Genomic DNA, 18,137 nt, shown 5'->3' on the forward strand with positions numbered 1-18,137 from the left:
GCTGAAGATGAAATATAAAAACATTGTTCAAACAGGTAAGACCTCGGCATAATCTTATGGAGGTACCTCATTTTGATCATGTTTTATATTGAAAGTAAATATTAAGTGGCTGTTTGACTGTGCAGTTGTTTTATCCCCAACAAATGCTGTTTTCACACTGTTTTAAATGTCTTCTGATCTGTATCATTTTCTGTTAAGTAATTAGGCCTATTTAAACTAACACAGACTTCTACTCAGCCAACAGAAAAAAGGCAGATGCACGCAAAACGGGTCGTGGCCCAGCACCGCCACCTCTAACGGAGGCAGAGGAGCTGGTCCTAAGCCAGAATTTTGGAAGGCCAGTGGCTGAGGGAATCCCTGGAGGGAGCTCATCCTCTGAGCTCACCCCCCAAGACACAAGTGCCTTTATAAAATGTAAGACCTATAAAATGAATGCCTAGACCTATCTTTTTTAAAGCCTATTCATAAATATATTTATTTCCCTTTCATGTCTTTTTGTCCCAACAGATTCTGATGGTGCCATTTACCTGGTGGAGCCCCCTCACGCCACAACAGACCCTGTAACTGTAAGTAGGCAATACTCCAAAGATTTTACCAAATGGTAGTTTAAGTATACTGAAACATATCACTCATCTAGGATGAGGAGCATGAGGAAACTCTGTCTGCTGCCTTTACAGAGGGGGATCCAGAAAGGCCTATAGAGGTAACATCTTGATATGTTACTGATAGTTCTCTTCTCATTTACATTTCTCAACATTCTGGTGGAATATAGTGTGACATTTAGCTATACGCTTAAGTATTAACAAATTCTCATCCTTTTTAACAGGGCATGTCTGGGCAGCAGCAGGAGGGTCCCTCAACTTCCACTGCACAGATTGACACAGTGAGATGGATGTTCAGTAAACACCAGAGGTTCACTCTGTGGAATTCATGTGCAACTGTATAATGACCTCCATGTATGTATTCCCAGTTATCCGTAAAAGAGATTTACAAAGTTCATCTGCTGAGAAAAATCCAAAAAACCGACAAAGAGATGGAATACTTGGACCGCCAGATCAGGAAGGCAGATTTAGAAATTGAAATACTGGAGCACAAGTTAGAGGTAGGTGCATGGTCACAGGTGAAATATGTTGATGTTAACTATTGGAACACTAACTAAACTAGTTCTTGTATTTGTAGGAAATAAATGAAATTTGTTTTATGTCTTTATTGTGGTGGTGGTGGTGGTGGTGATGATGATGGTGACTTAGTCCCTGAAGTGGTTATGGCATATGGTGTCTCTGACTGCTCTGCCGTCCTGCATAGCTGGCAGGTGGATGGGGTCATCATCAGGGTCTTCGGTTTGTAGGGCAGGGTGTTGCTCTCCTCTAATAGTGGCAATATTATGAAGAACAACACATGCCGCAATAATATCACAGGCCCTCTCAGGGGTCACCCTGAGGTGACGTAGGCACTGGAAACGGGCTTTCAGCAGGCCTATGGTCATCTCCACCCGGGCTCTCGTCCTGCAGTGAGCCCGATTGAAGTTCTGTTGGGGGCCTGGGTCAGGGTCAGGGTAAGGGGTCAGCAGCCTAGGTTGGCATGGGTAACCCCTGTCACCCAGCAGATGGCCATCAAACTCTCCTGTAATGTTTAGTGGATACATTAGAGTACATTTAAGGAGGGAGACAAGTGAATCATATTGTGCAAATCTTTAGGCTGCTTACCACGTTGCAGTCTGTTGCTCAGGTTAGACTCGCGATAAATCCTTGAGTCATGAACAGACCCAGGCCACTTGGCCTCCACATTGGAAATTATGTTCCCAGCATCACATACGATCTTGACAGTGCAGAGAATGACAGATGTTGAACTATGATGCAGTCTTTAACATTTTGAAACAGTCAATCCACATGTACCTGCACATTTATGCTGTGAATGGACTTCCTGTTCACATAATCTGCCTCATTGTGTGATGGCGCTGTGATGGGGATGTGTGTGCCATCTATGCAGCCAATCACACTGGGAAATCCTAAAAGAAATTTAAATTAATAATCCCAGTGAGGTTGCAGCACAATGCCATTAACAGAATATAATTTAAAAATCATTTAATGGATCTCTACATCATTTACCTACAATCCTGTGGAACTCCTCCTTGATGGCTCTGACAGGTTTATGGCCAGGGAAAACAACAAATATGGGCAATGGCCGTTTCAGGGCGAGGCACACTTTTCTGACCGCTCTGCAAACGGTTGCCTTACTCAGGTGCTCTGCATCTCCAACGTTGTACAAAAAACTCCCATTTGCAAAAAAACGCAGTGCAACACATAATATCTGTTGGGATGTGAGGGCATGACTCCGGTTGGTATTATTGCAAATGTAAGGACGGATTAAGTTGTGTATGTAGATGATGGACTGAGAAGTGAAACGATACCGCTCAAAAAGATAACTGTCTGGAAATGCAAGAGCATCAATGCGCGGTCTGATAATTATCTCCCGACGAATATTTAATTCTCTGCGCAGCAATGCTGCACCTTCATCCACGGGATCATTAACAAAAGGACACGCCATGCCAGTAATAACTTAACTTAATATATATATAATGCCTAATGATTTTTTGAACTAACAGACGGCAAAACGCTACGGCAAAAGTCGCCTGCTGACTGAATGAATGAGGAAATCAAATACCGTGTGTGGCTGAAAGAGGGCGGGGACAGAGAGAAACTCTGAGTTTCTTTGATAAAACCTGCCAGCGAGCAGGTTAGGTTCACAGAGTATGTTACCGCAGTAACAGACCCAGAGTTTAAGTTACCTCCCTTTGTGAAACAGGCTAGAGTTACTCCTCTTTCTCTGGTTTGAGTTACCTCCCTTTGTGAAACGGAAAACTCAGAGTTTCCCTCATCTCAGGGTTAACAAACTCAGAGTTTTCACTAAACCTGCTTTGTGAAACGGACCCCAGGTGTGTATATGGTGTGTATGTGCCTTGTCTCCTTTTTTGGTCTCCCTCTCCTGCTCAGTTGCTCTCCGCCCCCGGATCGGGCTCCTCCCTCATTTCCAGTTCCAGTAGCAGTTTCTGATTGGTGCGGCTCCGTCTGGTGCAGGTGCGCCAATCCGAAGTTATCTAGTTGATATGATCCCTGTGGCCAGTTCGTGCATAAAGGTAAAGACAAGACAGTCAACAACAGTCCACAGGCCTGTGCCCATCTGATACTAACTACAGGGAATCTGCTAAGTGTTCTCTCTGAACTATGACTGAAGCAGAGTTATTCTTCGTGTACAAGGGGATCTATGCCCTGCAAGGATGGCACACTCCAGAGACTCTGAAATACTTTGAGGAGTTTTCTTTTCGGCCAGATGATATCATCATTGCAACATATCCCAAGTCAGGTACGCAGTTATCCTTACTTCTCTAATGTTTGCATATATACTATATAGTCCAAAGTAGAAATAAATGGAAATACTTGAATAAGTACAAGTACCTTAAAAATAAAAAATCTCCTTAAGAACAGTATAACAGGGACTTTCTTAATTTGTAAAGATATCTGTTAAGTGTTCTCTCTGAACTATGACTGAAAATAAATAAATGGAGTAAAAAGTACAACATTTACCAGGTTGAAAACGACTGCTGTTAACCGCATTAACAATGTATTGGACAGTCACATAGTATGTACATATGAACTGTTTTCCTAATGTTTGTGTACTTCAGGAATAACATTTAAACATCAACTACAATGTATTTAAAAAATATATACATTTGTGTGTCTTTATGTTGTGTTACTTCACATTATTTTTCATGAGTAAGTTGTTAACATTTAACCATCACTAGTGCATTTCTAACTGCAGTGCATTTCATGGGAGGAGTTAAAGGCAGTCTGAGCACTCCACTAAAAACCTGTAAATGCAAACTACCTCAGTACCTGTAGATCTAAACCATATCAAACGTCTGGTATACTCATTACTAAAAAGATCGTAATACTTCATTACAATGGTACATTTTTAGTCACCAGATTACTATATTTTATTCCATTTAAACTAGAGGTGAACATAAGAAAGAATACTGGACACGAACAAAGGCGTACAACATCTAGCTTGTTAATTTGATTTGGAATGATTTATTCACTGTTGGACTGTTGAAAGTCTGAAGGAGGCTGAAATGATAAACTAATAAGTCAAAGAAATTCTCCTGTCCTGCTCTCAGGTACGACATGGTCACAAGAGATTGTCCCTCTGATAGTCAGTGGAGGTGATCCGACCTGTCTCCAGTCTCCTAACTATGAGCGTGTCCCCTGGCTGGAGGAATGCCAGAGATTTTCCCTCAACCTTGAAGAGAGGCCGTCTCCACGACTGTTTGCTACACATGTACAGTACAACATGATGCCACCATCTTTCTTCCAAGTTAGGCCAAGGGTAAATCTGCCATGAAGTTTGTCATTGATTATTATCATCATTCTTTTCATTGATGCACATTCTACCTTTGGTGTCATACAAACAGCCATGTTAATGCTGAATGTGACATCATTCCAGGTCATCAATGTCATGAGAAACCCCAAAGATGTCTTCACATCTGCCTTTCACTATTATGAGAAGGCCTCCTATCATCTCAACCCAGGTCCACAGAACGAGTTTCTCCACAAGTTCCTTGATGGAAAAGGTTGTTCTCAAACTCTTTCAATATATTTACTTCTTATCATAACACACAACAGAGTAAATGACAGTAACCTGACCTGCATTTCACTGATAGATGGAGTCACCCTCCAATAATGTTCAGTCATGATATTGGAGTGTTTATGATTTTCTTTTTCTTCTAGTTATCTATGGCTCATGGTTTGATCATGTGAAGAGCTGGCTGAATGCTGAGGATAAAGAGCACATGATGCACATCTCCTATGAAGAGATGATAATGGTGAGACTTTTAACAATGCCTCAAGGTTTGGGCAGTGTGCAGTGGTAGCCTATAGGTTAGAGAAGCAACGTGTGACTGGAGGGCTGGCGGTTCAAATCCCCAGATAGACAGGACTAATGTGGGTGGGGAAGGCAGTGCTTGCCCCTCCCTCATTACCACCACTGAGGTGCCCTTGAGCAAAGCCGTTAACCACAACTGATCCAGTGGAGCTGCTCAGTGGCCTGAAAGATCAGACTGTGGTTGAGCTGAACTCCGAGCTCTGATTCTCCACTTGTCCAACAGTGAAGTCCTTTTCCTTTGACCTGTTCTGCCTCAGTGTCTGCATTTGGGTCCTCAATCCTACTGCAGAAATGTTGTCCTGATGATGGTGCTAGATAAAAAGTCTGGGCGGTCAAAGATTTTACAATTTATCCTGTGGGGACAATAGCCGTGTTTCCATGAAGCATTTTGATGAATATCGCATTCGAAATTTTACGTAAATGGCAAAATCCCAAAAAAGTTTGTACGCTCGCTTGAGGTGGATTTTGTCTTTTGTGAATCAGTTAATGCACAAAATGTTTGATGGAAACAGATTTACTGAATAAACTCTGAGCCTACAGCTTGTCATGCTCTGACAAAATGAAGCTTTATGTAGCTAATTAATTCACTCAAAACAGTTAATGGAAATGCACCAGATTCACATTTTGACTTTTAAGATTTCTTGCAAACTTTCAAAAGTTTATTTAAAATTTGCTTGACATTTTATGGAAACATGGCTGTATATATCTTTATATTTCAGTGCAATACATGTTGAGATATATTTCTGCTTGAACCAATGTAATGGACCGACCCACAGACATTGTCATCAAGAGTCTTTCCACCAGTGTGGCTAAATGTAGCCCTGAACCCATAAAATCCTCTGATAAGAGATGGTGTGTGTTTCTGTTTATTGCAGGACCTGAAGGACTCTGTGTCCAGAATCGCTCAGTTCTTGGAGATACCTTTGGACGATGAGGTGATCAAGAACATAGCAGACCAATGTCTGTTCAAGAACATGAGGACCAACAGCTCAAACCTCACTATGGTTCCTCCTGAAATGAATGGCGTGTCTAAGTCTGAATTTATGAGGAAAGGTGAGTTTCAACAAATAATGTGTACAGTATGCAGTCCTATTTCATTTCCACTGTTATTGGGAAAAGCATAGAGCACAGAGCCATAGAACACTATCTTTATGAAATATAGAAAATTACATAAAATCTGTACTTGAAAATAGGGCCACACATCATTTCTTCAGTTGCACTATGATCATCTTGCATGTTGTGTTTCAGGAATTGCTGGAGACTGGAAAAACCAACTAACCGTGGCAGAAGCAGAGCACTTTGATGCAGTTTACAAAGACCAAATGAAAGATGTCAAATATAAATTTGCATGGGATTAAGATACACCTCAAGAAAGTCATTCCACCATACAATGATGCACAGAAACCTGTAAAGATGATGCAGTTGATTGTTCTTCACTGAGATGTTCTGTGTGGTTCATGAGGTCTGTGGAAGCAGAAGATGATCTGAATACTAACAATGAAATTACATTAAAACCAACAACTTCCTGTCAAGTTCTCTTATTGTCCTTGAATGTTTTATCTTTCTCGTAGACAGATCAATAGAGTCCAAAACAAGATGTCGAATATACATTATACATACAAATGTACAATCACCTTTTTAGGTCATTAAAGTATATTAAGTATAAGCATGAGTATATAACCATATATATTCACCAATTCCCATCACTTTGGCAAAACAGTCTAATTTTCTAACAAAGTTTTGGGCTGACTGGTTATAAACTGGTTATAAATTAAGCAGAAACCCCACTTCAATTATCATTATTATTATTATTTTCATTATTATTATTATATTTAATATCATTATTATTATTATTATTATTAATTTGCTTGGTCATTACTTCACAAGTGCACCTTCTCACACTGCCATCTATGCCAGACTCAGTTGTAGTATGATGGTCATCACCAGCAGGTGTCATTGTTGTTATGTGGAAATCAAGGACACAAGAAAACTGTTGTTTCTTTCTTTCTTTCTTTCTTTCTTTCTTTCTTTCTGTCTTTGTACCATGAATTTCATGGCAATCAATACATTACGTTTTTTTATTCATCATGGTTGCACAAAAGGAAATGTCAGAGATTCATCCTGTGGGAACCAGGAATATGTGCACAACATTTCGGGGCAATCCATTCATTAGACATTGAGACATTTCGGTGATAGACACTAGATGAAATGTTAGGGAATCAGAAATTATTCAAATTTATAATCAGGGCAGGGTGGAAATCTGTGCCAAACTGCATAGTAATCCAGTCGCTGTTGATAGGCTATTACTCCCACTACTGACTGGAAAACCCAACTAACAGCAGCAGAAGTGAAGTACTTTGATGCCGTTTATGGCGACAGAATTAAATATGCCAAATTTATATGGGGTTAACTCATTTAATTTACTGAAATACCACCTGAATTGTAGAGGAGTGGACCCGTGGTGTGCGGGGGTGGCAACGAGCAGAACTCGGTTGCAAGGATATCAGAGGAGACCCGACAACTGATGCCCCAGCAGTGAAAGAACTAACAGCGCTGCAAGATAATACAGAAAGCTTCATTTATTTGACTTCAACATATATAAAACACCGACAGGGCAAGCGACAACCAACAAGGTTGGACAGGTCTAGGCTGGGGTTGACACCATTATACAGACATGGCTCTCAGTTGTCCGACGGTGCACGTTTGTAACATGACCTGGTGAAGGTCGCTACATTCAATAACTCCGACTGTTACACGTTCGTGGGGGAAGCGACTTTGGTGAGAGGCCTGAGTGCAGGGGCCGGGGTTTACTGGCTGGATACTTTCAAAATCTAGCCTGGTCTTGACGGTTTTTCAAACTTACCGACCCCAGCTTTAATGATCAGAATCAAACGTTTTGTCAGAATAAACCGAAAATCTCTCCAATGACAGGTGCTAAACCAGAAGTTAGCCAGCTCGGTCTGTGGAAGTCTCTAGTGCGCACAATCTATGGGCCCCACAACACGATAGATTCAGGTAATTTTATACCCAGGAAGTCCAACTCATTCATCTTCAAAGCACCACTCAGCAGCTTTCATAGGAACAGGGCTCTGCCTTCAGCACTTCGTCCAGATTTCTTGACACATCCACGCTTTAGCTACTAACTGCCATTAGTAAGTTAGCTCAGTTGGCCGTGTGGCTAGTGGCCCTATAGTTAGGTCGCCCTGTCCCCGGTTAAAACTGTCCCCGATTTGAATGGGAGAGAAAAAAGTTGCGCGTAGACACAAACTCCAGTTATTACGGTAGCCAGTTAAACTAACGTACTGACGTCACGTCGCGGTACCCGGAAACAGAATATGCGGCAGAATTGTTTACTTTTGCTTGCTGAAGAGCAGAAGACAGAGATAGGCCACCGTGTTAAGGTAAGTTGTGTAGTATGAACCCATTTATTTTGTGAGCTTGAACTAGACTTGGCTGTGTGTAGGTTAGTTGAGGTAAAATAAGGATGATTATAGTCCAGTGCGTCTGTTTATCTGAATTGAAGACTTGAACTGAAGCCACAATGCTATTGCCAAACTGTCACTGGTGTTGGTGAAGGTGTAATGTGTGATTAGATAACCATGAGATGATAATAATATTACTTTATTTTTTTCTGTTGTAGAATAAGACAGTGTAAAGAAAGAGTGATGAGTGAGGGAGAGAGATAGTGTGGCAGATAACTGCAAATTACAGGAGGAGGGTTAGGGTTAGGGTTAGGGCATTCTCAGAGCTAGTCACATATCAAGTGGAGACCACTAGATCTGGTGAGGGTCCTGCAGTCTTCCAACTCGCAGACATAGTTCACCTGTATGCCCAGCTCCTGGAACAGCTGGGTGTTGATGCACCTGCTGTCAACTCCACAAGACTGAAGGAAAAACTGCTGTCAGAAATATCTGAGTTGGAAGCTCACAAGCAGGGACGGGATGTTCTTCTGGCTTTCCAGAAAGATGTGGGCTTTGTCTTGTCAGAAGCCTCTGACTATTATAGTGAAGCTTTTATCCTTGGAAAAGCAGCTAACATCTTGCGAAGACATATGCTGGACCACAAGTCCACGTCTGATGGACCCTTCCATGAGGGGTGCATCGAGGAGTCCATTCCACTCACTCTTCTTCAGTTTGTGGCCATGCTTGAACACGGAGCGGACATCAAATCTCAACTGAGGTTTGGCACATCAAAGACAGATCTAGCAATTGCTCAGCTGCAGAAGACTGCAGGACCCTCACCAGATCTAGTGGTCTCCACTAGATATGTGACTAGCTCTGAGAATGCCTGTGGGTGGGCATCCTCTTCGGGTGCACGTTCCTGTTCCAGTCCCTTGGTGGCTCTGAGGTATGACCTCTCTCTATTGTACAGGTCTGTCAAGCATGCAATATGGTATTGGAACTCCTGTGCAATAGCATCTCCACCACTGAGTCTTGCAAGAAGTTTTCCGTCATTTAAAGTTTTGGCACATTCATTAACTCTCTTATTGAGATTCATCGTCATAGCTTGTCTTGTGAGTTCAGAGGATGGGGCTTCTTTGTCACAAATGAAACACGTTTGGCCTTTAGGGCTGGTTCTACGCAGCTTGGTCTGGCTTTCCACTGGCTGAGCACTCTCTGCTCTTCTTTTTGTGGCTCTCTCCAATTTCGTGTTGTTGAACATAAGGCGACAACTGTGATGATACTGCGCCTTGTTCCTCCTCAGAGTTTCTTCAATGCCACCACCATCATCAAGTCTGGCTGGATCCAGAACAATAGGCATCTCATTAATTGCGTGAAAGAGGGGAATATTAATCGCAATCATAGTGTAGCCATCATGTTGTGGTGGTTGTTGTGCACGTGGTGACTTGAGCTCTTCACTATTCTTCTTCTGGCAAAGACAACACTTGCTCCAGGAATTTAGACGGTCCTGGATCTGTATTTGCCATCTTGATGAATGGTAATCAAGGTATCACAGTATGATAATTATCTGTATTCAGTGAATCAAGGCCGAGGGGTTATCCTTTTACCACCTTGCACAATGCGCAATCATGCACAATAAGGTATGGGATACCATAGGGTTAGGGTTAATCCCCTAGTACAGGAAGATGCTACACATACTAAACCTCTAACACTACTATGATATACACTACCATGCATTTTAGCCGAGTCAGACGTAACATGAACCTCTAATTTAGCAGAATATTAGGATTCTGGGACTGATATATGGTACAAGGAAGCCAGTGAGTAAGTCCATGGGTCCAAATTCGGATTCTACATAGTGAAAAATGTATTATTTGACACCAAGATCATTCAAATAGGACAAGTCTTTGCGATTGTATTCTGAAATGCAATATTACTGTATATTTAATGGCGGCCATCTTGAAAAATGGCTGCCATCTTGAATTTTTAGGTGGCTAACGGGTTTTATCAAAAGAGCAATCCCCAAGGAGTATGTGTGCCAATTTTGGTGCTTGTTTCCAGAAATGAACGATTATTACAGTTATATGCCCCACTAAGAAGACTAGGAAAAGAGCAGAAGAGTGTAAGAGGAAGCGAACTGAGTTAAGGCAGGACAGAGTAAAGGAGTGATGTGAAAAGGTAAAGTGAAGAGAGAGTAAGGAGAGAAGAAAGAAGGGTTAAAAAAAGAAAAGCACTTTAGGAGAAGAAATTTAAGAGGATAAGAAGTGAGACAAGGTGAGGGAAGACAAGCAGACAGGAAGATGGCTCTGTGAAAGAAACGCAAATGCCATTTCACTGAAAAAATCCAAGAGGAATTTCCATCTATACGCCCCTGTCGCCAAAGCCAAGATGACACAATGGTCCACTGGACCCTTTGCCAGTCTCCTTTTTCAGTTGCCATTGGGGGGAGATTTTCTGTGGTAGAGCATCAGTGTGCAAAAAAGCATAAAAACGCTATGATTGCCTATGCTGGTACACCATCCATCACCATATTTTACAAGAAGTCAGCACCTTCCCAAAAGGAGTATGACTTAGCTGTGCAGGAGGGCATCTTGGCGTACCACACTATGAGACACAATCATAGTTTCCGGTCTATGGACTGCACAGCATAGCTGACAAAAAAGCTTCACGAGCCAAAGTTTTCATGTGCTCGGACCAAAGGTCAAACCATAGTCAATAACGTGTTTGCACCATGGGCAACCGCTATGGTAACGCAGGACCTAGACTAGGTTGAATTTGTGTCCCTGTCTATTGATTCATCCAATCATGGACATGTGAAGCTGCTGCCAATAATGGTCAGGTATTGCAAAGGTAATGATGGCAGCATGTCTATAGAAATGAAACTGCTCGATTTTGTTGAACTCAAAGGAGAGAAGGCTGAGGAACTTGCAGCTGACATCATGGTGGTAATCCAAAAATTCTCACTGGAAAATAAAGTAGTGGCATTCTCTGCTGACAACACAAACACCAACTTTGGAGGGCTGAATAGGGCAGGGAGAGTCAATGTCCACACCAAAGTGAAAAGTGCTCTGCAGCGGGAGGTGATTGGCCTGGGTTGTCCTGCCCACATCATCCATAATGCAACCAGAACAGCTTTGGATCTCGGTCCCATTGATTGAGTACCTGCTCACAAAGATATTTTCATATTTTCACTGTTAGAGTGGAAAGACTGAAGAGCTTTTGTAAGTTTGTTGGCCAAGAGTATCACAACATCTTAGGACACAGCAATGTGCGCTGGCTGTCCATGAGAGACTGCTGAGTCTTCAGCACTCTTGAGAGAGTCTTGAGAGAGTGCTGAAAATGTATGCACCACCGAAAGCCTTTTTCCTTTCTGAAGAAAAACGCCCTGTTGTCTTGAAAAGAATGTTTGAAGATCCACTGACTGAACTGTGGCTGACCTTTGCCCATTGAAACCTGACCGTATTCAGTGACACGACTAGGAAGCTTGAAGGCCAGGACCGTTGTGCTGTGGAGTCAGCTGCAATCCTGAAAGACTTGGAGGTAAAACTGACAGCAAGACGTGATGACAGCTTCATTCCAGTTCTGGCCAGAGGACTTCTGAGGGAACTTGTGGAAAATGCAGAAATCACTAGAGAAAAATTTCTCAAAATATCAAATTCTTTTTTTACAATGGCTGTGAGCTACTTGCAAGCTTGGGGAAAGCACACAGACAGCTTAAACAACTTACACTGTCTCCTTCTAAAAAAGAAACCTCAGCATGAAGAGATCCAGAGGGCAACAGCCACACTGCAGGAAAAATGCCCCAATGTGTCCATCAAAGAAGATGATTTGTTTGATGAGGTTTCTGCCCTGCAAGAGTTCCTAAAAGGGGAATCACTCAATGAATGGAAGGGATCTGAGACACCACTCAGTCAGAGATGGAGCATAGTATTCACCCACTTCAAAGAAAATGACATCCCACACACTAACCTGTCTAGATTAGTGTCTGTTGTCATGTGCTTACCTGGAAGTAATGCACCAGTAGAGAGGGTGTTCTCCCAAATGAATGATATATGGACAGACAGCAGAAAGAGGTTCACTGTGCCTTCTGTCAAGGCCATGCTTATTGTGAAGACAAACATCAATCTCCCTTGTGAGAAGTTCATGGAGATTCTGGCCAAAGACAGAGCCATCCAGAGGAAAATACATTCTTCTGAGAAATATGCAAGTCAGGTATGAGGCAGTGAAAGAGGGAATGAGCAAGAGTGAGAGACAGAGATAAAGTGAGAGAGAAGAGGAGAAGGAGAAACAGATAATGCATGAGCCCAATTTCAGGACTGGAACTGTGAATGTAATATTCAGTCTGTCCCCTTGAGGAGTGACATTTGTGAGTGCACTTTATAAATGAAGGCTTTTCTTTAATTTTATTACAGTAGCATTTTGGTCATGTTGTTTAGCCCTGCTGATGCTGTTGCATGGGTTAAAAAAGTGGCACTTTGGAAATTTGGTTTGACACATAGTGGTATGTGGTCTGAAAGGTTTAGGAACCTCTGATATAGCACATTTCAAACAGGCAATTACATTGAGCAGATAAGAAAATAAAGGAGCACAATGACTAAATTATAAAAGTATGTTATCAAATCTGATGTTATTTCTTTGTTAAGAAACAAACTTCACTTACTATTGCATCTGTTCTTTCAGTTTTGCTTATGTTCTCCTCTGCTGTTATTCCATCCAGGCCATGGAGGCTGAGGCTACTGAGGGAGAGGACTGTGGTGGACCTGCTGAACCAGCTGAGTTCATGGATCCAGACATTTAGGAGCAGAAACCATAGAGCTTTTGTGTTTGAAAAGTGCAAAAATTAAATAAATAATAAAATTTTAATAAAATACATTAACATGTAATTGCCCCTGTTATATATTTCATAATGATAACATTTGAATTTTGACCAACGTGCTGAAAATGTCCCCGATTTTCATTTCAGAAATCTGGTCACCTTACCCTATAGCAGACTGGTTCTGAGCAACCGGGGAGTGTTGGTGGTTACAAGGCCAGAGACAGCGCTCAGCAGTCTGCCAGTGAAGATGTCTGGACAGCAGACTGCGACTGAACTCAGCCTCTGAGACCGATGGAGGTCAGTGTGAAGACAGGGGACAGTACAGAGGCGATTTAATGTCCGTCAGTTGGTGTCCTTCACTCTGTCTCAGTTTTAATGTGCACTAGTAGATGGTAGAGAGTCTGAGTGACTGTAATTTGGGAGCGAAGGGGCCCCTTCGTGTCACGAGTCTGCGATGTAAAAAATGCATTTCTAAAAATATGCATGTACGTGTGGACTAGGCCTAAGTGTCTACTTTTAAAAATGTGGAGGGAGTTGAAGTCCAAAGAACATGACGGAAGAATAATGATAGACTTTTTTTCAGAGGAACATACTGTATATGGGCTTTGCTGTTAGGTTGGTTCTGTTGTTATTTACATAGAAATATCACCAGAATGTAGGAAATGAAGTGTCTAATACATTATCTGGGGGAGGACGCCCACACCCACCACATCATACCTGCCACCGTTCTGTAAAGTGTGGTGCCTGATTCAGAAATCCACCCCCTAGGAAGTAGTCCTCCTTTCAGGTTTCCTGCAGGCATTCTGTCTTCCATCAAAAGGCCCAGACACACCGTAAGTGTCACAGCAAAGATCATCTCCATGCCTTTGTGAAATATTTGGCTCCAGAGGTTTGGTCTTCTTCTTGTCCTCCTTCTTCTTTTTGTGCTTGGCCTGTTTACACCCCCTCAGTCAGCAGGCTGACTTGCTCACTAATTGGAAAATAACACAGTTCATTCCGCAGATGTAAAACCCTGATTCCAACAGAAGTTGTGTGAAACATAAATGTGATCATTTGCTCATTCTTTCTGACATATACTCAACTGAATACAGCACAAAGACCGGGGATGGGAATCGATTAGATTTTGTTGATATCAGTGCCATTATTGATTCCCTTATTCATTCCTGATCAGTTTTCCGTGTAGAAAAAATGAGGCCTTTTCAGTGTCAACACAACTGTTTCATCATCTCTGAACACAGTGTGGACACAGCAGAAAAAAGGCACACATGTGACCCAGGTGTGCAAATACTCAACCGTTTAAACAGTTTCATTTGGAACTGGTTCTTAGTTAAATAAAACTATGAAATGACAGAATGTGTGTACAATTTAATTTGTTTTCTATGTCGTGCTGAACCTGCCTGTGTGTGTGCCTATGTTAATCTAACAGGATGTTTACTCTCTGTAACAGAAGTGTTGCTCTGTCGGGAAGCCTCAGCACTCGAGTATTCAGAGTCTAAAACATGGCGTTCCTGGAATTATAAGCTTATTCTGGGTGGAAAGATGTTTCAGCATATTTCTGCTGTTTCCACCTTTATACTAGAACTGTTGATATCTTTCTTCATGAAATTAAGCCATGCTTTGGACCATGTTTCCTCTCCGCCATTACCTCTTCTTGTTGCAAGTTCATGATTGGGTATGACAGGGGCATCCTCAAAAGGGTCAGTCAGTCGCAAGCTCACCACTTTGTAAAACACATGATTGTATAAAGGAGATCACTACATGGGCCCACAAAGTCTTTGTGAAACTGATGTTGCTGAAAACAGTTTGTTTGTGAATGATTTCATTCTGTCTTACTCAAGTTATATCCTGGAGAGTCACAAGATCAGATCAGGAGGACTTTCATAGGTTGGATCCTGGAGAAAGCAGCACAGGAGGATGGAGCGGGCCTGTCTCCAAGTCTGCTGGCACCAGCAAATGAAGGCCTGGACTGAGGGAACGTTGGCCTCTGTAGGCCGCAGTCTGTCTTTTTGTGTGTTTTTCAAGACAGATAGAAGAAAAATCTTTAACATCCACAGAGGTGATCCGATCTGAAGAGCATCGTTCAGAGGAACAGGGACAGAAGACACATGTCCTTCTGGAAAGACACGTCTTTTGATTTTTTAAAGGTCTTCTAACATACAAAAAGTAGTAAAAGAAAACTGATGGAACAATTTAGCTTTTATTAAATTAACAATCATCACATTCCTCAAAATATTCTCAGTTTTAATGTCATAGAATTAAAAAAATTCACTGGTTGAAATAGAACAGGAACTAGCTCAGGTTTTGACTAAAAGATAAACATTTACATTATTATGTGTCGCACCATCAGGTCATAACTTCAGGCAAAGCCTGTAGCCTTTCAAGTGCTACCGTGGGTAATCTCGGCAGGAACCACACACACAGTTCTGGATTTAAGCCCGTCTTTATTCAGCTCAAACACTCAACATAAAACAATATAACAAAAAGGGTCCGGTCGCAGCTCACGTGTCTCCGTCTGCAGCTTCTCCCAGCTGCTCTCCCGTGCATCTCCCATCTGGGGACGGCCTTCCATTCCGAAACACCTCCATTGCGAAACCCCTCCGTTCCGAAACACTCCACTCCGAAACACAGCTGTTCCGAATCTGACTTTCAAGTTGCAATTACTTCCCAATAGGGTTAGGGTTGGGGTCAGGGGTTCCCCAATAGCCTTTTCGGAATAGCGGGGTCTTTAGAAAAAATGGGAAACCACGCCATTACGAAGAATGGAAGTCTATTTTCGGAACAGCAGGGTTTCGGAAAGGCGGGGTGTAACCCTCCCATCTGAGGTCCATCACACTACTGGATTTAAAGGGAGGCCGTGATTAGTAAACAACTGCCAGCTTTGCCAATCACTCACCTGGCGCTGCTGAACTGTTGGAGAAGCTAACACTAATGTTAGCCTGTTGGAGAAGCTAACACTGATGTTGGCCTATTGAAGAAGCTAATACTGATGTTGGCCTGTTGAAGAAGCTAAAACTGATGTTAGCTGATGTATTTAAAGCTGGTGTTGGTAAGTTGGAAAAAACCGTTAAACCCAGGCTAGATTTGAAAGTATCCAGCCAGTAAACTCCGGCCCCTGCACTCAGGCCTCTCTCCAAAGCCGCTCCCCCCAAACCATGAACATGCACTGTCCGACAACTGCCGAATACCACCGTCGGAGTCCGAGCCGCCATGAGCGGTGGGAAGAGGAATACCAGTGCATCGTTTTCATCACAACAAATAACTACAAGTAGCTACCTCATGTCTCATTCACCTGTAAGTAAACACCTAATATTATCATATTAAACGTAAACAACTAACATAGCCATTGCTAGTAGGCTACTGATAGCTTTCAAGCTAGCTTTGTTAGCATTCAGACATTTTGAAAGTGTATTTTGATGTTGTAACTCGTTGCTGGTTAGCTAGCAGCAGCTGGCTATGGTAACATTAGAAATGGCAAAGCTAAAACATCAAGATTAGTGGTGGGCCTGCTACACGTTTTTTTTTTGTTATCCTCAGTGATTCACAGACGAACATGAATATTGTATTGGACTCATGATGATACAATGTTTTGCATGTTAGAGCTTCCACAATGAGAGCATTGTTGACTCTGAAGACATGCCAGAGCGAAGCACATCATCACATCAGAGAGGACGACAGGAGGACAACCAGCAGTGTCCGAGGAAGTGGAGGCAGAGGCCGTGGACATGGGAGTGCGACAGGTCAAGGAGCAGATGTTCATACGTCGAGTAAAAGATCTTTAAGCTCAAACGATTGCACATGAGCAGGTCAGCATCTAAAGTAGAACATTACTGTGCTTTTTTCTGATAAACACCACCACACTACAGCTAAACTACTTGTGTTTGTACAGTATATTGACCAGGCATGTAACTTGGAGCACACAAGCACCCTAATCAGAATCACACTTTTTGCCAAGTAGTTTTTCACCATTTGAATTTGTGTTTTGGCACATAACAATAAACACAGTAAGTAGAAAAATGTAAAGATAAAGGGCTGGTACGTCAAAATAATGTTATATCAACTGGGACATCTGTACAGTTTGTCCAGGAATGTCTAAGGTATTGACCATTGAAAGTGTATATGTTCACAGTATGCTGAGAACAGTCGAGCTCTGTTCCATAAAATTATCTAATCATGTTGCTCATCTGTTGCTTTACAGGCCAGAATTCAAGGACTACGTTTGGAGCAATCACATCGAGTGCTGGAACTCTGCCTGACACTATTTATTTGTCGTTCGTACCAATTCTACTTTTTTAGGGGGTTAGCAAAATGTCACTTTCAGAGTAATTTACATAGTTTCACATTCTCATTGTTTTTTCTATGCATTTTGACAGTAGTGTGTACAAGCTCTACTTGCTGGACTTCTTGTTGTACACCTTGGAGTACTTGGCCTGAGAGAAAGGAGTTCCATCATCTCTGCAAAAATTATAATTACAGAAAACTGGATGATAAGGATGGAGAACTACTGTGTTTACAGGACATAAAGTTACATCTAAATGTGTTTATGGGGCATAAAAATGTTAGTGATTCTGCTATGTAAAACAAAATGAAGTCTGGAGTGAGGTGGGTGATGGGAAGCTTATGTGATGGGTGGCAAGTGATCATTTATAGGGATTGTCAGGTGCATTCTGTGTTTCCCACATTCTACTGTGGTCAGCTGACAGTCAGATCATGAACTGAAATGCAAAGTCAGTCATTGCAAAGTCTATTTTCTTAAAAAAATGTCTTACTAATATCCAATAGTCTCAAGCAGTAGGCTAACATGTGACTGTTAGGACCAGTACTTGAAGCATTTTCCTGGTGCAGCTAATGAAATGATGCCATTTCTTTTTGTATTGTATCCCTGCTAAGGAGCACATTCTTGCACATGAAGCAAACCAACATGATATGAAAGAAGGACACATGCATATATGAAATGTATCCATCAAAGGCACATGTTACATGAA

At 42.0% G+C, this 18,137-nt stretch overlaps 1 protein-coding gene across 1 annotated transcript; it reads left to right on the top strand.

Annotated features, from left to right (window-relative positions):
* The first annotated feature begins 3,224 nt into the window (after positions 1 to 3,224).
* On the top strand, positions 3,225 to 6,296 carry LOC141016014 (sulfotransferase 2B1-like). Its single transcript, XM_073490249.1, has 6 exons — positions 3,225 to 3,363; positions 4,175 to 4,383; positions 4,501 to 4,627; positions 4,785 to 4,879; positions 5,814 to 5,991; positions 6,187 to 6,296. Exons 1-6 carry the CDS (start codon positions 3,225 to 3,227, stop codon positions 6,294 to 6,296), a joined length of 858 nt encoding a protein of 285 aa, XP_073346350.1.
* The last annotated feature ends 11,841 nt before the right edge of the window (positions 6,297 to 18,137 follow it).

The sequence above is a fragment of the Pagrus major genome, chromosome 20 (genome assembly GCF_040436345.1).
Source record: "Pagrus major chromosome 20, Pma_NU_1.0".
NCBI classification, from domain to species: Eukaryota; Metazoa; Chordata; class Actinopteri; order Spariformes; family Sparidae; genus Pagrus; species Pagrus major.

Bases quoted from the DNA above. Each gene is read 5' to 3' on its own strand.
- LOC141016014 (XM_073490249.1), top strand. From the start codon at position 3,225: ATGACTGAAGCAGAGTTATTCTTCGTGTACAAGGGGATCTATGCCCTG. The intron at 3,364-4,174 runs GTACGCAGTTAT...TCCTGCTCTCAG, and splicing joins TGCAACATATCCCAAGTCAG to GTACGACATGGTCACAAGAG. The intron at 4,384-4,500 runs GTAAATCTGCCA...ACATCATTCCAG, and splicing joins TCTTCCAAGTTAGGCCAAGG to GTCATCAATGTCATGAGAAA.